Below are 21,910 nucleotides of genomic sequence, written 5' to 3'. Positions count from 1 at the left end.
ATAGAGCAAACTTGGAGTGCGTCATAATATTCGACTTTTTATCGCCACTTAAGACACTATAAATGTCCCTGTGTATTTTCACTGCGTTAGGTTTAAAGATGTTTCACATTTAACAAACAATGCGCAATGTTTGATAGTCTCAAAGCACGCCAACGCAGACTTTTAATATTACCTTCCTAATAAATTCACTACAAAGTATTTTCATAATTTACTCATTATGATAACTGGTGGTTTAATACAAACTCTAACAGCACTTTTCTCTTTCTCTTGTATCAGAGTTCATATTAAAAATGTCAGAAGTTCCCTGTCGGTTTCTTGGGTGAGTATATTAGGAACTACTAAGTTATAACTTTAACATGGTTTACCCATCTCAACTAATGCACACAATAAGTGGTGATATACATGATGAAGCAATGCAAAAAAATCCTTTAGATAGTAAAAAACATTATTATTATTATATTAAATGGAAACTCTATTTAGAGAAAACTATGAATCTAAAGGGGTTTTCCCATCTCAGACAATGGGGGCATATCACTACACCGAGAACAGAGCCCCGAAAGCTCCTGTCCATACTCCCTGCTTATGTGGCCCCATTCATAAAATTCACAGAACTGAGTTTTAAGCGCACAGGGAATGGTTCACTTTAGGGAGGAAAAAGTATAATAAAAATACAAAATAATTAATAAAGTATATTAGAAAAAGTTTTATTAGGGCATTAGGGACATCTTATTAAAATTTGACACAAAGGTTTAGTTACTCTTTAATGGAAAACAGGAAAAAATCTTTGTGAGGTGAAATTGAAAGTTTTTTTGGGTTTTGATATTACAGTTTTGGGTGTTTTGTTATTGTGCTCACTATGTGCTAAAAATGACATAACGTCCTTATTCTGCAGGTCAGTACAATTACAGCAATATCAAATTTCTTTAGTCTTTATTGTGTTTAACTTTTTTATTAAAAAAAATTACAACCTTTCAGACATAATTTGAATCAGCATTTTCTGACACCTATAACTTTTAAAATTTCCACCTACAGAGCTGTATGAGGGCTTATTTTCTGCAAGGCGAACTATACTTTTTATTGGTACCATTTTGGGGTATTATGACTTTTTGATTACTTACAACTTTTTGATTTTATTCTTTTTTTGTGGGAGACAAGGTGACTAGCAAAAAAAAGAAAAATAGCAAATGGTGAATTTTTTTCTTTCTGTTATGACGTTCACAATGCAGGAAAAATATTTTGAAAGTTTGGATATTTTCGGATGAAACAATGCATGATTTTCAGATACATCAATGTTATGTTTATTGTTATTGTTTATTTTATATTCTGTTTTATTTATTTATTTTTTACTTTTCTTCACTTGTTACACTTTAATTACTATTGCAGTATATGGGATTTTCACAGACTGTGCCTCAGGCACGGCTCTTCAGGCAGTTATGCCTGGAAACCTTCACAAGGACCCAGACTGTCATAGTAACCAATCTGAGCCCTGTAATTTTGCTGCAAAGCCTCAATCGGAGTAAAGATGGTGCCCCCCACTGACATTGGTCTTCCTGCTCCGTGCAGAGCTTCCTTGCAGAAATAAACGTGGAGAACCCAGACATATAAAGTCTATGCACAGTCTGGAAACAGGTTAGAGAGCCTTCACACAGGCCCATGGAAACTACATGGGGGACGAACGATTGATGCTCATTTTTTGGCCGATCTTATGAGCGTACATCCGCTTGATCCATTTATCTGCACAGTTTCCTAACCCACAGCTGGCTTTGACGCCAGTGGATCTCCACATGGCTTTTTACACCCATCAGTATCTGAATGTAGTTTATTCTGCAGTTCTGGTCCCAGCTGCTAGATTTATTTTACTTTTAGTACCGTATGGATCAGCCTGTAACCTAGACACTATGTAATGTATATTTTATCTACAGGATAAAGAACAGATGAGTCAATTTCTCCAAACTGTGGTGCCTGAATTTGGAATTCCAGCTATAGTGAAGCGTAAGTCTGGAGTAACAGTAATTGCATGACATATACTGTATAGAACAGGAATGCCCAACCTGCGGCTCTCCAGCTGTCGCAAAACTACAACTACCAGCATGGCCGGACAGCCTACAGCTATCAGCCTCTAGCAGGGCATGGTGGGAGTTGTAGTTTTGCAACAGCTGGAGGGCAGCAGGTTGAGCATCCCTGGTATAGAGCAAGATTTTTTTTTTTTGGCATACCAACTGAATATATGGTAAATGCCTTATAGGCGGAGACTGAATGAGTAAAAAATCTATAGTGTTTACAGTAGCAGCAAAGTTGATGAGAATGTCACAAATCTCATTCAAATTTTCCGCAACAAAACCCACCCATAACTTTACATATGGAGCAGATTTAAGGTGCAGATTTTACTATGCAAAGGTTGAAATTTGCAGCAAAACCACTGCATTTCTACAAGGATTTCTGCAACGAAATCTGCACCGTTTATGGATTTTACCTGAGCGAAATTCTGAAAGATCGGCCGTAGAATTTTCTTAACCTTAGGCCATGTTCACGCAGCAGATCTTCCACGTGGATTTTGGCATATTTTCATAGAGTGTTTTTTTTTTTCCCTGTGCACTAACTGAAAATCTGCATCATAGACAGAAAATCAACAAATTCATTATTGGTGCGGATTTTGCTTGGAAATTCCCTTAGAAATCAATGGGAGGATTAAAAAATAATCAAAATCTGCATCGAAACAATTTTGAACAAAAAAAAAGTGCAAAAAGTGCATTGAATTTTGATGAGGATTCCATGGCAAAATGTTCAGCTTGCTAATACCGCCGTGTGAACATACCTGTACTGTTGGATGATAGCGGCAGTGAGAGAAATGTTTAGGGAGCAGTTATCTATTGGATATACAGTGATCCCTCAAGATACAATGGCCCCAGGATGCAATATTGTCAACATGCAATGGTCTTTCCTGGACCACCGTAAGTTGAAACCAGACTCAACATACAATGTCTCAGACTCATATCCGACCATCACATGGCCATGTCACTGGTAAAACACCTGTACTGGTGTCTAGTAGCTCCTCTGTGGTCCTAAATATTCTGTACTGCCCCCTGTCTGTGCCAGGATGAGCTGCGGCTTTGGACACCAGTTGAGCAGCCCTCCATTTTATTTTTCTGGTACAGCTATGTACTATGCAAGACCCTGAAGAAGCTCCTGCCCTTACCTAGAAAGTCATTTACAGCTTCCAGCATCTATTCCTGTCTGTTATATGTAAGGACTTGCTTTATATATCTTGGTTATGTGCTTATTTTTCTTTAAAAAAAAATTTTGGGCTCTGGAACGGATTACTGTTTTTTCATAGAGTTATGGACTCAACTTACAATGGTTTCAACTTAGGTCTTGTCCACATTTCCGTGTCAGATTGATGTCCGTGGAAAAAAAAAGCGTCCGTGTTACATCTGTGAAGGATCTGTGGTTGGTTTGTGTGTCCGTTTTTTCCTTCCGTGTGTCATTTGTAATCCACGGATGTTGCTCAGCTGAAAATTAATTTCCAGAGCATCTCCTATCAGTCTTCAGTGAAAAACAGATGCAACGCAGATACTATGCGTGTTCTGCCTACGATTTTCATGGACCCATAGACTTCAATGGGCGCGTTTGTTCTGCATCACAGATCAAAGTAGTGCACGTCTCCGTGATTTATTTATTTTTTACTGGCCCATAGTCAGTAAAAAAAAATACTGATGTGTAAACAGACACATTCAAATCAATGGTTACGTGTGCTGGCAGCGTACGTCAGTAAAAAACGGAAATGTGAACGAGTTTACAATGGTTCTCTCATAACCAATTAATATTGTAACTTGAGGGACGGTACATGTCTTCAATATAGTTATTACAAGTGATGACATTAAAGAGGACCTGTCACCTGTCCTGACATGTCTGTTTTAATAGCTTCATGCCTTCCCCATGTAATAACGTTTCTGGAGCATCTATTCGTGTGGCTTTATGTTGTGCCATTCCTTTATTACTTCTACTAGAAGTTATGAATGATCTGCTAGCAGTCTGCAGTAAGGGTACAGGGGGGAGGTAACCATTTGGGGGGGGGGGGTCCTTGCTAAGACTCACTCTATCCAATCAGTGCTGCCATTGTCAGACTGTGCAGGTACACACCCCCCAACTGGGTAACACCCCTCTACTTACTGAACACCCCTTACTGCAGACTGCTAGCAATTCATATATAACTTCAAGTAGGAATGGCACAACATACAGCCATAAGAAAAGATGCTCCAGAATTGGTATTACATGGGGAATGTATGAAGCTATTAAAACAGACATGTCAGGAGAGGTGAAAGTCACCATTTCATTACAGAACAAGGTATATTATTGATTATTTTCATCTTTATTATTTCCTGTTTTCAGTGATATACCATTTTATTACAAGAGTATTTTTGCAGGTTTGGAGCCAGCGTTGACCTCTCTGATGGACAGTAAAGGACTATATTTATTTGAAATTATAAATCCTGAAATAATCCCACATGAGGTAAGTGCAATATAACAATCTGTTTCACATGATACAAAAAAGTATTAAAGGGCTTGTTCAAGATTGAAAGGAAAGCCACTCTTGTCCATTGGGTGTGTCTGGTATTGCAGCTTCACTTAACCACCTCCGGACCGCCTAACGCAGATGTGCGTTCCGGAGGTGGCGGCCCTGCGCAGAGTCACGCATATACGCGTCATCTCGCGAGGGCCGGGATTTCCTGTGAACGCGCGCACACAGGCGCGCGCGCTCACAGGAACGGAAGGTAAGCGAGTGGATCTCCAGCCTGCCAGCAGCGATCGCTCGCTGGCAGGCTGGAGATCTGATTTTTTTAACCCCTAACAGGTATATTAGACGCTGTTTTAATAACAGCGTCTAATATACCTGCTACCTGGTCCTCTGGTGGTCTCTTTTGTTAGGATCGACCACCAGAGGACTCAGGTAGCTCAGTACAGTCGCACCAAACACCACACTACACTACACCCCCCCCGTCACTTATTAACCCCTTATAAACCCCTGATCACCCATGATCACCCCATATAAACTCCCTGATCACCCCCCTGTCATTGATCACCCCCCTGTCATTGATCACCCCCCTGTCAGGCTCCGTTCAGACGTCCGTATGATTTTTACGGATCCACGGATACATGGATCGGATCCGCAAAACGCATACGGACGTCTGAATGGAGCCTTACAGGGGGGTGATCAATGACAAGTGGGTGATCACGCATATAGACTTCCTGATCACTTCCCTGTCATTGATCACCCCTCTGTCATTGATCACCCCCCTGTAAGGCTCCATTCAGACATCCGCATGATTTTTACGGATCCACTGATACATGGATCGGATCCGCAAAACGCATATGGACGTCTGAATGGAGCCTTACAGGGGGGTGATCAATGACAAGTGGGTGATCACGCATATAGACTTCCTGATCACTTCCCTGTCATTGATCACCCCTCTGTCATTGATCACCCCCCTGTAAGGCTCCATTCAGACATCCGCATGATTTTTACGGATCCACTGATACATGGATCGGATCCGCAAAACACATGCGGACCTCTGAATGGAGCCTTACAGGGGGGTGATCAATGACAAGGGGGTGATCACGCATATAGACTTCCTGATCACTTCCCTGTCATTGATCACCCCTCTGTCATTGATCACCCCCCTGTAAGGCTCCATTCAGATGTCCGTATGATTTTTACGGATCCACGGATACATGAATCGGATCCGCAAAACGCATACGGACGTCTGAATGGAGCCTTACAGGGGGGTGATCAATGACAAGTGGGTGATCACGCATATAGACTTCCTGATCACTTCCCTGTCATTGATCACCCCTCTGTCATTGATCACCCCCCTGTAAGGCTCCATTCAGACATCCGCATGATTTTTACGGATCCACTGATACATGGATCGGATCCGCAAAACACATACGGACGTCTGAATGGAGCCTTACAGGGGGGTGATCAATGACAGGCGGGTGATCACCCATATAGATTCCCTGATCACCCCCTGCATTGATCACCCCTCTGTCATTGATCACCCCCCTGTAAGGCTCCATTCAGACGTCCGCATGATTTTTACGGATCCACTGATACATGGATCGGATCCGCAAAACACATGCGGACGTCTGAATGGAGCCTTACAGGGGGGTGATCAATGACAGGGGGTTGATCACCCCATATAGACTCCCTGATCACCCCCCTGTCATTGATCACCCCCCTGTAAGGCTCCATTCAGACGTCCGCATGTGTTTTGCGGATCCGATCCATGTATCCGTGGATCCGTAAAAAATCATACGGACGTCTGAATGGAGCCTTACAGGGGGGTGATCAGGGAGTCTATATGGGTGATCACCCCTCTGTCATTGATCACCCCCCCCTGTAAGGCTCCATTCAGACGTCCGCATGTGTTTTGCGGATCCGATCCATGTATCCGTGGATCCGTAAAAAATCATACGGACGTCTGAATGGAGCCTTACAGGGGGGTGATCAGGGAGTCTATATGGGTGATCACCCTTCTGTCATTGATCACCCCCCCCCCCTGTAAGGCTCCATTCAGACGTCCGCATGTGTTTTGCGGATCCGATCCATGTATCCATGGATCCGTAAAAATCATACGGACGTCTGAATGGAGCCTTACAGGGGGGTGATCAGGGAGTCTATATGGGTGATCACCCCCCTGTCATTGATCACCCCCCTGTCATTGATCACCCCCCTGGTAAGGCTCCATTCAGACATTTTTTTGGCCCAAGTTAGCGGAAATTTTTTTTTTGTTTTTGTTTTTTCTTACAAAGTCTCATATTCCACTAACTTGTGTCAAAAAATAAAATCTCACATGAACTCACCATACCCCTCACGGAATCCAAATGCGTAAACATTTTTAGACATTTATATTCCAGACTTCTTCTCACGCTTTAGGGCCCCTAAAAAGCCAGGGCAGTATAAATACCCCACATGTGACCCCATTTCGGAAAGAAGACACCCCAAGGTATTCGCTGAGGGGCATATTGAGTCCATGAAAGATTGAAATTTTTGTCCTAAGTTAGCGGAAAGTGAGACTTTGTGAGAAAAAAACAAAAAAAATCAATTTCCGCTAACTTATGCAAAAAAAAAAATAATTTCTATGAACTCGCCATGCCCCTCATTGAATACCTTGGGGTGTCTTCTTTCCAAAGTGGGGTCACATGTGGGGTATTTATACTGCCCTGGCTTTTTAGGGGCCCGAAAGTGTGAGAAGAAGTCTGGGATCCAAATGTCTAAAAATGCCCTCCTAAAAGGAATTTGGGCCCCTTTGCGCATCTAGGCTGCAAAAAAGTGTCACATATCTGGTATCGCTGTACTCAGGAGAAGTTGGGGAATGTGTTTTGGGGTGTCATTTTACATATACCCATGCTGGGTGAGAAAAATATCTTGGTCAAATGCCAACTTTGTATAAAAAAATGGGCAAAGTTGTCTTTTGCCAAGATATTTCTCTCACCCAGCATGGGTATATGTAAAATGACTCCCCAAAACACATTCCCCAACTTCTCCTGAGTACGGCGATACCAGATGTGTGACACTTTTTTGATGCCAAGGTGGGCAAAGGGGCACATATTCCAAAGTGCACCTTTCGGATTTCACCGGTCATTTTTTACACATTTTGATTGCAAGGTTCTTCTCACACATTAGGGCCCCTAAATTGCCAGGGCAGTATAACTACACCACAAGTGACCCCATTTTGGAAAGAAGACACCCCAAGGTATTCTGTGAGGGGCACGGCGAGTTCCTAGAATTTTTTATTTTTTGTCGCAAGTTAGTGGAATATGAGACTTTGTAAGAAAAAAAAAAAAAGAAAAAATTATCATCATTTTCCGCTAACTTGTGACAAAAAATAAAAAGTTCTATGAACTCACTATGCCCATCAGCGAATACCTTAGGGTGTCTACTTTCCGAAATGGGGTCATTTGTGGGGTTTTTCTACTGTCTGGGCATTGTAGATCCTCAGGAATCATGACAGGTGCTCAGAAAATCAGAGCCGTTTCAAAAAGCGGAAATTCACATTTTTGTACCATAGTGTGTAAACGCTATAACTTTTACCCAAACCATTTTTTTTTTGCCCAAACATTTTTTTTTTATCAAAGACATGTAGAACAATAAATTTGGTGAAAAATTTATATATGGATGTCGTTTTTTTTGCTAAATTTTACAGCTGAAAGTGAAAAATGTCATTTTTTTGCAAAAAAATCGTTACATTTTGATTAATAACAAAAAAATTAAAAATGTCAGCAGCAATAAAATACCACCAAATGAAAGCTCTATTAGTGAGAAGAAAAGGAGGTAAAATTCATTTGGGTGGTAAGTTGCATGACCGAGCGATAAACGGTGAAAGGAGTGTAGTGCCGAAGTGTAAAAAGTGCTCTGGTCATGAAGGGGGTTTCAGCTAGCGGGGCTGAAGTGGTTAAAGGGGTTGTGCCAAGATATAAACGTGCGCCCTATCCCAGAGGGTAGGGAATAAGGATCTGACCAAACGCTGGGATTCCTACGATCCATAGAACAGGTGTCCTGTCCTTAATACTCTAGATCAGTGATGGCGAACCTATGGCACGGGTGCCAGAGGCGGCACTCAGAGGCCTCTATGTGGGCACCCACGCCCTGGAAAAACGTCTATGGCATAGCAATATGCTTTAGACTTTTCCAGCCATTCATCATCCCCAGGACACACTATGAACAGCACAGGCAGCGCATTAAATGTAGGCTATTTATCTATTATAGATAAATGATAAAGGACACGAAAGATATATTATATTGGTATTTAGGTTAAATTGACGTGTCGGCACTTTGCGATAAATAAGTGGGTATTTGGTTGCAGTTTTGGCACTCGGTCTCTAAAAGGTTCACCATCACTGCTCTAGATGATGGCTGTCAGAGATAGACAAGCATTGTAATCCCTACTGATCAGATACTTCCTGTGGATAGGGGATACATTTATTTTGGGACAACCTCTTTAACCCCTTCCAGTCGCAGCCAATTTTTATGTTGGTGGAATAGGGAAAAACGCAATTCCACTACTGTTTTTAGGGTTTCCCTTTGATGGTGTTCAGCATGCAGTAAAAAAAATGACAAATTTATTCTGTGGCTCCGTACAATCATGGCAATACAAACTTTTTGTAAATTTAGTTTTTCTTAACTATTTAAAAAAAATAAAAGAAGAACTTTTTTTTTACAAAAAAAATTGATTTGTGTTGACATATTCTGACACCCATAACTTTTTAATTTTTTTGCCAGATAGAACTATTTTCAGGTTCAGCATATCACTATGAGGCTACTTTCACACTAGCGTTCGGGCGGATCCGTTCTGAACGGATCCGCTCATAATAATGCAGACGGAGGCTCCGTTCAGAACGGATCCGTCTGCATTATATTAGCAAAAAAAAGCTAAGTGTGAAAATAGCCTGGGACGGATCCGTCCAGACTTTCAATGTAAAGTCAATGGGGGACGGATCCGCTTGAAGATTGAGCCACATTGTGGCATCTTCAAACGGATCCGTCCCCATTGACTTACATTGAAAGTCTGGACGGATCCGCACGGATCCGCACGCCTCCGAACGGCCAGGCGGACACCCGAACGCTGCAAGCAGCGTTCAGCTGTCCGCCTGTCCGTGCGGAGGCGAGCGGAGCGGAGGCTGAACGCCGCCAGACTGATGCAGTCTGAGCGGATCCGCCTCCATTCAGACTGCATCAGGGCTGGACGGCTGCGTTCGGGTCCGCTCGTGAGCTCCTTCAAACGGAGCTCACGAACGGAAACCCGAACGCTAGTGTGAAAGTAGCCTGATTCTTATATATATATATTTATATATATATATAATCCAAAAAAACGTACAGCACATGCGTTTATATATTTTTATTCTTATTTTTACTTTTTCTTTGAGTCCTCTTAAGGGGCTTGAACCATTGACTGTACTATCGTTTGTACTCTACACAGTTATACTCCTCCCTCTGTCTAAACACTGAGATGCTGCAGTCGTTATTGACTGAAGCATCTGAGAAGTTACATGACCTAGTTCTGAATATAACACAACTACCACCCGCTGCTCTGCTCTTGAGCCTGCTCCTCCCATTGTCATCATGACATACATGAGGCTAAATTCTAATATCAGACAGGGCCCATGGACAAGAATGCTGCTGTTTATGGGAATAAAAACAGACACTTTTTTGAATACATGTATGGGCTTGGTCACCCAGAGTCAGAAATGCTTTTTGTGAGTGGTCTGCACCTTGGCTTATACCTGGGGACTTCATCCCTCTTTGACATGCATGTGGCTTAATAGGGCATGTGGAAAAGGGTTGTCTTCATAAGTGTGACCTATATTGTGCCATGAATGCATCACGTTGGTTAACTATCATATGAATTCTAAGTTAGGGCAATGTAACTATTTTAAACAAGATTTATCAGAAAGTTTTATTTCTTCTGTCTCTTAAGGGTTATTTAATAGTGCAGCTGGATTTTGGATTTCCTCATCATTTGCTGGTGGATTTCCTGAAAAGGACCCTGTAGAAGATGAATCAAAGACCAATGTAACCGTAGCATCACAATATTTGAGCTGTGCTCCTTCAGTGCTACAAAATGATTTAAAGGCCATCCAATAATAAAAATCAGCCAGTAACATTACAAGTAACATTATTTGCCTATTTGCTTGTGTTATCACTACTCATGCATTTACCTGGTCTTACAGGGTTGTGTACTTGGCTATCTCCATAGAAGTGAATGGAGCGGCGTCACACTTCCGACCAGCCACTCGGTCCATTTCAGGGTGGCTCCACACGGTGCTATAACTAAAAATGACAGCAAATTTTTTAACAAACCCCCCCCCCCCCCAGAAGCTTCTTTACAACCTCCTCCTCCCGTGCTACCCCCACTCCTGTGGCTAGTCAAGATAACTCTCTCAGACTAGGCCCAGTGGCTGCTCTGTTTCTTACAGTTTCACTGTATATATCATCATTGTATAATACTGTTGAGGGGGCCCTGACAATAAAATCTTTTAGTCCTCATCCTGGGTGGGTCCCTTCTGAGTTTGGGCCCTATAGCTACACTCCTTGCTCCACAGGGTACGGGGACCCCCGTTCTCGTTATCAGTGGGGGTCCCAGCGGTAGGGCCCCCCTCCGATCTAGTTAAATCAGATCGGTTAGGGGCTAACTTTTTCTAACCAGAATACTCCTTTAACAGCCAGCCAAAAGGGCCTAATCTCCGGGCAGTCCTGCCACAAATGTATAAAGGACCCAGAACCGTCTCCACATCTCCAGCAATCTTTCAGTGGGACAATGCCTTTCTCGGCTAGGAATTGGGGGGTTCGTTACTGGTAATTACTTTATATGAGTTTTCCTGTATGCAGATATAGGGAGAGAAGGCATGGGAGTTGGATAGGATATGATATCTAATTATTTCTCCCAGGCTAGAAGGAATCCAGGTTTTGCTACAGTGTTCAAAGAGCAAACCTTGATATTATTTTGAGAGGGTAGGTAAAGATAAGAAGTTTTCCAACCAGATCTCTGCGGTTTGTAATGAATTTAGGTTTTAATTTTGAAACAGTGCCTGCAAAGTCCCATTTCTAAAAAGAAGCTGGAGAAGGCAGTCTTAAATAGGAATAGAGAGGTTAAGTCTGGGGAAGTGGAGTCACCAAGGACTGAAGCTATGGTGATAAAGGTGCCCAGTGGAGGAGTATTGATTGGTTTATTTTCTAAGATGGTTGGTGCGAGACTAAGTGGGGTTAGAGTAGATATGGAATCTGATGGTTTGTGCATGCTAAGAAGATGATAATAATAGGTCTTTATTGTCCGTCTTAGTGAGGCTATTAGTCAATCTGGCCAAACAACGAAAAGTTCTCCTCATCCAGGAGAAATCCTGGAGGTCTAGTATGATTCCAAAAAATTTTAGAAGAGGGTTTTCAACTTGCAGAGTATTTAAGATTTTTGGAAGAATATAGATCATCAGTAGGTTTTTCCTTCCTAGCCAAGAAATATATGGTATTTTAAAATTACTCAAGCAATTTTTTTTAAAATCTGGAATAAAAGGGGTCAAAATTTAGAGTGAAAGTTTTATTCTCAAGTATTTTAAGCAGGAACTATCATTAAATTGAAAGAATTCATAGAGTTTTTGCTTTAATTCTCAGAAATGATGGTTCCACATTCTGTTAGGTAAATTCTGGATCTTAATCACAGCGTAACATAGCAAGTGACCTGAAATGGATGCAGGACCGATCCCGGACGATGTCATCAATGGTAGATGTTTTTTAGTAATGAATATATAATCTCAAGGAAAAACTAGGTCTGGTCACACCCCGGAGCCAAGACTCGCCCAGTTTGGGGGAGATGGTGAACAAGCCTCTAACTAGCGAGTCTGTTGCCTTACTCTAAGAAATGTAAGAACACACTGCAAGAAGGGAACCAATAGCGATGCGGCCTTACAAGAATTGCACCCATCGGTAAGGTGGGCCAGAGGTTTCGTCAGTGCAGTAGATAGGTGTGAACCCTATAAATATCTATACCCCAAAGCAGACAGTGTGGACGCTCGGGAGCTTCTTTTTACAGGCTGGCTAAGTAACTAAGTAATGGGCTATAACATAATGAAAAAAAGGAGGGGAGGACTAGATAGATGGAAATGGAGAAGAACGAAGGAGATCACCCAAGTGACTTGAAAGGAAAGTCCCATCCTGCAGGAACAAAGCGACATTGCTAGAATCGTTAGGAGTCAACTGTTATCTTCTGCGGCGTGGTGTTTCTTGCTGAGGGCAGACTTGGTCTTAGATGCAAGTTAACAAAACATTCATCTGGGGCAAGGCAGGGAAATTTTCAGTCAGCAGAACTGGGAGCCATTAAGATATGGCCATAGGGACAATGTCCAGCTTCTCCCACGCTTTTTGCAAGTTCTCTAGTGTGTGGATGGTAATTATTCGGCCATATTTTCTTGTAGCCAGTCCAAAGGGGAATAGCCACCAAACTGGTAATTTCTTGGCACAAAATGCTTCAGTGAGAGGTCTCAGCAGACGTCGCTTTGCCAGTTTACTAGCTGCAAGATCCTGGAACAGAGAGATTTTAGTCCTCTTAAATGCAAGAGCCAGAGTATCTCTGGAAGCTGGTACTACAGCAGCAGTGTACACAAAGCTCAAGACATCACATATGACATCTCCCGGAGGATCACTTTGGGTCTCAAAGTCCTGTGTATGCGTTCTATTACAATCATGTTAGCGCATTCGTCTCCAAGCAAGGAGGCAAATATTTGATGGGCCATGGCAGGAAGAGCGTCATTAAACACACTCTCCTCATACGAATGTTTCATTGTTGAGATGCTGCTGGTGAGACATGGAGATATTTTGCACTGTGATTGATAACTTAACTGTTCCAGGGTCTGCACACCTGGCCTATGCGTTTTATGTCTGCTTTTTTATCAGCAAGTTCCATCAGTGGATAGAGACTTAGCAAACAATTGTTTCAGAAAGGAGCCATAGATGGTGTTAGAGAAGCCATCACCAAAGTTGGTATCCAAACAGGTTCCCATGGTGTAACCTGAGTCTTTCAGGTGCGGCTTGTAGAGTGTTTCTAGGCTTTGATTTAGACACGCTACCGGAAGGTGAGGCCAATTACATTTTTAGAAATTTGTCCATTTCAGCTTGATTTCTTTTTGGGTATAGCATCAGTTCAACAGTTCAGGGTTATTTTGGTCATCACAGGAAGGAGATATTCCATTTTAAGATACTTCTGCTGAGGTCCCTGATCAAAGGAGGCATGGTCAACCTGGTTACTGATATTACTATCCACGCAGCCTACAGTAGGAGCTTGCAGCCTAAAGGAGAACAGCGGTCCCAGGCAATCCATGTTCAGTGCCCCATGTACAGAACACCCTGGTCTCAGCTAGAGGCAGGAAGAAGCTGGGTGACCACTGACCTCAGGCAAGTGTATTACCATGCCTTGCAGCAGATGGAGGGCTGCAGTCTGAATTGCAGCTAACGGGGGTCGAGGTCAGGTAGGTCGCAATTAAGAAATGGGCTGGTTCCCGGGCCCATAAGCACCACGACGTTTAGCCTGATGAGGGCTAGGCACCACACTAAGGGGAAAGTGACTTTAATCCTCTGTTTGCTCCAGATGGCGGTGGATTGTATCAGGGTATACGGAGCTTTGGAGCCCTGTGTTCTGCCCACTTGGGTGCTACCCATGCCTCCTGGCAGAACCCTTTTTAAATACACTCAAACTCTAACACTAGATGTGGAAAAAACAGCCATTTCGCAAGTAAAAAATATTTATTGGGAGGGAATTAGATGCTGCCTTCAGCAAATTAGTAAATTTGAGGTTTCCTAATCATCCTTGGTAGCCCTCAAGGGATTTAAGGAGCATCTGTCAGCCAGAGCAACCCTATTGCACCACCAGACATCATACCTGAGTAAAATGGTACCTCATTTTTGTTCCTCCATTGTGCCATTACATATTAATATGTAAATTAGGTACAGGCCCAAGTCACTTGGAGCACAAGAACTCCTCCTCTTTACACTCAGAGATACTCCCCCCCCCCATCCCCTTGATTGACAGGGCCAGGCAACTTACCAGGTCCTGTAATCTCAAACATGTTCTGTATTCCACACTATTGGCGCATGCGCAGTGCATCTGTCTGTGCTTCCCCAGAGGTGCAGATAACTACTCCACTGCCAATGATGTCTTCCTTCACCCAAACAAAGCCTCTGGGGGAAGATTATGTCATCGGTGTATGCGCACTGCTGGGAAAGCAGAGGCTGATGCACTGTGCATGTGCCGATAGTTTGGACTATGGCACAGGAGCAAGGTTACAGGGCCAGGCAAGATGCCTGACAAGATCAAATAAAGGGGATAGAGATAGTGGCTCTAGCTGCAGAGTGGAGGAGCCCTGGTTCTCTGAGGGGCTTGGACTTGCCCCTTAATGACCCAAAGACCTAACTTACATATTAATAAAGTTATTTTTCCCAGAAATAGCTCAACAGAAGAACACAAATGAGGTATCAGTTTACTCAGCAGGACCAACTCTACCACATGTTATGCCTGGTTTAATAGGGCTGATCCTGCTGACAATACTCTTTAAGTAGCTAGAGATAGTGGGTAATCAGTAGCTGCAAGGCTCAGTACTTCAGTACCAAAGGCCGAACGACCCGCCAACAAAGAGTCCAGCCTACGATGCTTGACTAAGATATCTCCAGAGGACCAGGAAGCTGCTCTGCAAATGATGTAAAGTGGAACTTCTGCACACTAGGTCTGCCACTTCTGCCCACTAGATCCACCACCTTTCATCAATAGGTCTGCCACTTCTGCCCACTAGATCCACCACCTTTCATCAATAGGTCCGCCTCTTCTACCCTCTTGGTTCTCTGCCTCTGCCCACTAGATCTGAGGCTTTTGCCCACTAGGTCCTCCTCTTCTGCCCACTAGGTCTGCTGCTTCTGCCCACTTGGTCTGCCCACTAGATCCACCTCTTCTGCCCACTAGGTCTACCACCTCTGCCTACTAGATCGGCCACTTCTGCCCACTAGATCTGTTGCTTCTGCCCACTAGGTCCGCCTCTTCTTCCCACTGGGTTTTCGCCTCTTCTGTTCACTGGTTCCGCCTCTTCTGCCCACTAGGTCTGCCACTATGTCCACTAGGTCCGCCTCTTTTGCCCACTAGGTCTGCCACTTCTGCCCACTAGGTCTGCAGCTTCTGCCCGCTTTGTCTGCCACTTCTGCCCACATTGTCATTCATGTACCTTATTAGTCATGCTTTTTAAATAAAGAAAAACCTGCCAGAAATCCCTTCTTCTGTAAGGTACTATTCACAGGTAGAGCAGCATTTTTGATACCAATATGTGCACATGGGCAAGACAATGCCATCTGTCCCTGGCACCTCTCTGTGGCTCTCTCACATATCCTATTACCGCCCCTTTGACATGCAGCCTGGAATTAAAGGCGTAATCACACAGGGGAATTGGTTGCACCGACAACATCAGCGCTGTCATCTACTGCTGTGTAGTGAGCCTGTCTATTAGATGTTCTGTGCTCTTCCAAGGGTCCAGAGCAGAACAGATGCATCTTTATAACCAGCCCAAGAAATGATAAGGATCACCCTAGGAACATATGCTTGGATGCATAAAAGGTGAGACATTTAACGCATGTTCCCCGTTGTGTGCTTCTCATTTATCTCCATGTACTGGTCATATAGATTTATAAAAGCTCATTTTTAATTTCTAATGCAGCAGTTTACAAGTCAAGTAGCTGTCTGGGACTTAGTTCTTACTTTAGTAATGTGTAATATAAGCTTAAAGGGAACCTGTCACCATGAAAATGCAGTGCAATCTGCAGGCAGCGTGTTATGGAGCAGGAGGAGCTGAGCAGATTGATATATAGTATTATGAGAAATTATTCAGCAAAACTTGTAATTTATTAATTAAATTCTCATGCTTAGGGGACCAGTAAGTGGTCCTACTTAGTGACTGACGGCATTCCCTATAGGACTGTGCATAAAGAGATAGCTCCATATATATCAGCGGTGGACTGGCCTTAGACCCTACAGAGAAATGTCCTGGTGGGCCGTCCAAGCTCTCCTTACTGCTGCTGTCCGAAGCTATACTAAACATGGGGTGGGTGGGGGGGAAGCTGTAATGTAACTTGTATGGAATGCAGATAAAAGATGCTCTAGCCCACAGAAAACAGAACGCTACTAGATAAATACTGATACCATATCTGCCTAAATAAATATAAAGGATCCAACAAGAATAGGTCTTGAGCCCCTTTCACACGAGTGAGATTTCCGCGCGGGTGCAATGCGTGACATTGTATGTAAAAAAAAATTTACGAACCAGTTTTGCGTTGCGTGAAAAACGCAGCATGTTCTATATTCTGCGTTTTTCACGCAGCCCTGGCCCCATAGAAGTGAAAGGGGCTTCAGTGAAAAACTCATTGCATCTGTAAGCAAGTGTGGATGCAATGCGTTTTTCACTGATGGTTTGCACTCGCGTGGAAAAAACTGAACAACTGAACGCGATCGCATACAAAACTGACTGAACTTGCTTGTGAAATCGCGCATTTTTCACTGAACACATCCGCAACGCATCCGGACCTAATCTGTCACGCTCGTGTGAAAGAGGCCTTACCAATACATGTAGATGCAAAAATCTGGTTGGATGCTTCACATTAGTTCCAAGAGGGGGAGAGAAGATCGGGTGCTGTTGAAAGGCGAATCACATATGGTATTACTTTCCCTATTATGCCCTACAACAACCGGGAAGGGACCTTATACCACCCTTCCTATAAATTACAGAGCACCTGAATGGATAAGGGAAACCTGGTCAGGAACCTGACCCTCAAATGGCCATATCCCAAAAACTATCTCTACACTAGAGATGAGCAAATTTTCAATTCGGCTGCTTTGCCGAATTTTACAAAAAAATTTGCTTTATTATTATTTATTATTAAAGCGCCATTCATTCCATAGCGCTGTACATGAGAAGAGGTATACATACAGTACATAATACAGACAATTGCACTTATCATAAACAAGACGAGTTACAAACTGGTACAGAAGGAGAGAGGGCCCTGCCCATGAGGGCTTACAATCTACATCAGGCATCCTCAAACTGCTGCTCTCCAGCTGTTGTAAAACTACAACTCCTACAATGCCCTGCTGCAGACTGATACCTGTAGACTGTTCGGGCATGCTGGGAGTTGTAGTTTTGCAACAGCTGGAGGGCTGCAGTTTGAGGATGCCTGATCTACATGGTATGGGAGAAGGACACAGTAGGTGAGGGTGAAGTTGGTCATGACAGTATAGAGGCAGCAGGGTCACGGGTTGTAGGCTTGTCTGAAGGGGTGGGTTTTCAGGTTTCTTTTGAAGGATTCCACTGTAGGTGAGAGTCTGATATGTTGGGGTAGCGAGTTCTAGAGTGTGGGGGATGCACGGGAGAAATCTTGGAGGCGATTATGGGAAGAGGTGATAAGAGGAGAGGAGAGAAGGAGGTCTTGTGAGGATCGGAGAGTGTGTGTGGGGATGTATCGGGAAAGTAGCTCAGAGATGTAGAGAGGGGACAGCTTATGGTCGGCCTTGTATGTATTTGTTAGTACTTTGAAGTGAATTCGCTGGGCAATGGGGAGCAAGTGAAGGGATTGGCAGAGGGGAGAGGCAGAGGAGTAATAGGGTGAGAGGTGAATTAGTCGAGCAGTAGAGTTGAGGATAGATTGGAGGGGTGCGAGAGTTCTTGATGGAAGGCCACAGAGGAGAATGTTGCAGTAGTCTAGGCGGGAGATAATGAGGGCATGTACAAGCATTTTCACAGATTCAAAGTTAAGGAAAGTGCGGATGCGGGAGATGTTTTTGAGTTGGAGGCGGCAGGTGGTGGAAAGGGCTTGGATGTGCGGTTGGAAGGAAAGGGCAGAATCCAAAGTCACTCCAAGGCAGCGGACTTGGTTGACCGGGGATAGTGTGCAGCCATTGATCGTGATAGATAGGTCTGTTGGGGGGGTTGAGCAAGATGAGGGAAAGATGAATTCTGCTTTATCCATGTTAAGTTTTAGAAAGCGAAAGGCAAAGAAGGATGATATAGAAGATAGACATTGTGGGATTCTTGATAGTAAGGTGGTGAGGTCTGGACCAGAGAGGTAGATTTGTGTGTCGTCAGCATAAGAGTGATACTGAAAGCCATGGGACTCTATGAGCTGTCCCAGGCCAAAAGTGTAGATAAAGATGAGCAGGGGTCCTAGGACAGAGCCTTGCGGGACACCAACAGAGAGGGAATGAGACGAAGAGGTGGTGCGGGAGTGGGAGACACAAAATGTCCGTTCTGTGAGGTATGATGTGATCTAAGAGAGGGCCAGGTCAGTGATGCCAAGAGATGAGAGAGTTTGCAACAGAAGGGGGAGTGGTCAACAGTGTCGAAGGCAGAGGACAGGTCAAGGAGAAGGAGGACACAGTATTGTTTCTTGGTTTTGGCTGTTAGTAGGTCATTGGTGACTTTGGTAAGGGCAGTGTCAGTCGAGTGGTGAGGTCGGAAGCTAGATTGTAGGCGGTCAAAGAGGGAGCAGGGGGAGAGGTGAGAGGACAGTTCTGAATGGACATGTTGTTCAAGTAGCTTTGAGGCATACGGAAGAAGTGATATGGGGCGATAACTGGACAAAGCAGATGGGTCAAGTGAAGGCTTTTTGAGGATGGGTGTAATGGTAGCATGTTTAAAAGCAGAGGGGAAGACACCAGAGGTTAGTGGTAGGTTGAAGAGATGAGTTAGGGCTGGGATAAACACTGTGGTGAGGTTAGGGATGAGGTGGGATGGGATTCGGTCAAGTGCACAGGTGGACAGATGAGATCTGGAAAGTAGATTACTTCGTCACAAAGCACATTTTTTTCTAAGTAGCGGGTGCAATACAGGGAGCTGCGATAGCGCCTCTCCCCATTATTGTACCCCTCAGATGTCGCGTTCATACATGATTGCGGCATCTGAGAGTAAAAACAGTGTAAAATTAACATTAAAAAAAATAATAAATCAAACTTACCGCCTCAATTCGCTCGCGACAGGCCGGCCGCCGCCATCTTGCTTGAAGATCTGGCGCGAAATCTCGCGCAGAACGAGATGACATCATCACGCCAGCCAGCATGATAACGTCATATGTCAGCACGCACAAGATTTCGGCCGAGATCTTCAATAAAGATTGCGGCTGGCAGCCCGTCGCGAGCAAATGAAGGAGGTAAGTATGATTTTATTTTTTTATTTTTTTACACTATTTCAGGTTAAATCGATTTGCTAACACAAAGCACGAGGAAATTCGGCTTATCTCTACTCTACACCATTCCCAACATGGCATGTTTCATCCTGCTGGTTGGGAATCTTCAGGGGATAACCAGTGCCTTATACAGACTTGGGGCTCATTCACACGACTGTAACGTCGCTGTGCCGGTGTTACATGGACACTGGCCATGTGAATCCCATATTGCGGCGAGGATCTATTGACTTGATTGCACATTTTTTGTGGATTGGATGCAGACCCATTCTTTTTAACGGGGCAGAATAAGATGCGGACAGCACCTGGCATATCTGTTCCATGGCCCCACAAAGATAAAAAAGAACGTGCTATTCTTGTCCGTTTTGCAGACAAGAATGGGCATTTCTAACAGAGACTGGGAAATACGGAGCGGGAAAATGCGGGATGCACACGGCCAGGGCCTGGATCCAGTCATGTTCATGAGGTCTTAGACTAAATATTTATTTTCCTAGATAATGTCTGCAGCAAGAGAAGAGGGATCCTGAGACTGCTTCTGTTATAAATCAGGCAGTGGTTGCAAGATGCAATGTGGCGAGAATCTTATGACCTCTAAGGGTATGTTCACATTTGCAGCATGCCTGATCTGGTACAAATTTTGTCCGGCTGAAATCCAGGATTTATGGCCGGATCACCACCGGTACCCATTATAGTCTATGATATCTGGTGGTAAAACATAGAATTCAGTGGAATTCGGCAGGCTGCTCTCTGCCGGCACAGCCTGCTGGATCCACTGCTGCAAATGTGAACGTATAGTAAGACTTGCAGGTAATTATTAATATTCATGAATAGGCATATTGCTGTACGTGTGTTTATCTCATGTACTCAAGTTTGCATTTGAATTCTTGTTGCCATGTGATGTGCAGAGATACAAGGGTCCCTAGAGAGATCCCTGCCCATCTCTGCTGCTTAGGAAACAAGATGCACTTCTCACATACTTCAGAAGTGGATCGGGATATGAGAACATGTGCACCTACTGATAAACTTATATCATTGGCCAGTATAAAGCGAAATCATGGGTAAATAACATGTCCTATGTCACATTGACTGGCTTGTTTGACTCATGTTTGGACTATTACTGGGCGTCTATGAAGTCAGATTTTTGGGTGAACTTTAGGACCAGAGGTGGATTAAATGCATCATAGGCTCGGATCTGTTTTCCCAACTTGGGCCCCCTCCCTCCATTTTCGCCTGACTATCCCGCCTTTATATACACAGACATGTATATACAGAGACATGTACAGTCGTGGCCAAAAGTTTTGAGAATTACATAAATATTGGAAATTGGAAAAGTTGCTGCTTAAGTTTTTATAATAGCAATTTGCATATACTCCAGAATGTTATGAAGAGTGATCAGATGAATTGCATAGTCCTTCTTTGCCATGAAAATTAACTTAATCCCCAAAAACACTTTCCACTGCATTTCATTGCTGTCATTAAAGGTCCTGCTGAGATCATTTCAGTAATTGTCTTGTTAACTCAGGTGAGAATGTTGATGAGCACAAGGCTGGAGATCATTATGTCAGGCTGATTGGGTTAAAATGGTAGACTTGACCTGTTAAAAGGAGGGTTATGCTTGAAATCATTGTTCTTCCATTGTTAACCATGGTGACCTGCAAAGAAACGCGTGCAGCCATCATTGCGTTGCATAAAAATGGCTTCACAGGCAAGGATATTGTGGCTACTAAGATTGCACCTCAATCAACAATTTATAGGATCATCAAGAACTTCAAGGAAAGAGGTTCAATTCTTGTTAAGAAGGCTTCAGGGCGTCCAAGAATGTCCAGCAAGCGCCAGGATCGTCTCCTAAAGAGGATTCAGCTGCGGGATCGGAGTGCCACAGTGCAGAGCTTGCTCAGGAATGGCAGCAGGCAGGTGTGAGTGCATCTGCACACACAGTGAGGCAAAGACTTTTGGAAGATGGCCTGGTGTCAAGAAGGGCAGCAAAGAAGCCACTTCTCTCCAAAAAAAACATCAGGGACAGATTGATCTTCTGCAGAAAATATGGTGAATGGACTGCTGAGGACTGGGGCAAAGTCATATTCTCCGATGAAGCCTCTTTCCAATTGTTTGGGGCATCAGGAAAAAGGCTTGTCTGGAGAAGAAAAGGTGAGCGCTACC

The 21,910-nt window shown here is 43.7% G+C and overlaps 1 protein-coding gene across 1 annotated transcript in view; it reads left to right on the top strand.

The window, feature by feature from the left end:
• LOC122920542 (cholesteryl ester transfer protein) overlaps positions 1 to 10,671 on the top strand; it is a 42,374-nt gene extending 31,703 nt beyond the window's left edge. The window contains exons 13-16 of the mRNA XM_044270127.1: positions 277 to 319; positions 1,923 to 1,992; positions 4,425 to 4,510; positions 10,476 to 10,671. Coding sequence (XP_044126062.1) covers positions 277 to 319; positions 1,923 to 1,992; positions 4,425 to 4,510; positions 10,476 to 10,550 — 274 coding nt within the window. The 3' untranslated portion in view covers positions 10,551 to 10,671. The remainder of the gene's footprint in view (positions 1 to 276; positions 320 to 1,922; positions 1,993 to 4,424; positions 4,511 to 10,475) is intronic.
• The last annotated feature ends 11,239 nt before the right edge of the window (positions 10,672 to 21,910 follow it).

The sequence above is a fragment of the Bufo gargarizans genome, chromosome 10 (genome assembly GCF_014858855.1).
Source record: "Bufo gargarizans isolate SCDJY-AF-19 chromosome 10, ASM1485885v1, whole genome shotgun sequence".
Classification (NCBI taxonomy): Eukaryota; Metazoa; Chordata; class Amphibia; order Anura; family Bufonidae; genus Bufo; species Bufo gargarizans.
This window is presented reverse-complemented; position numbering and strand designations above follow the sequence as displayed.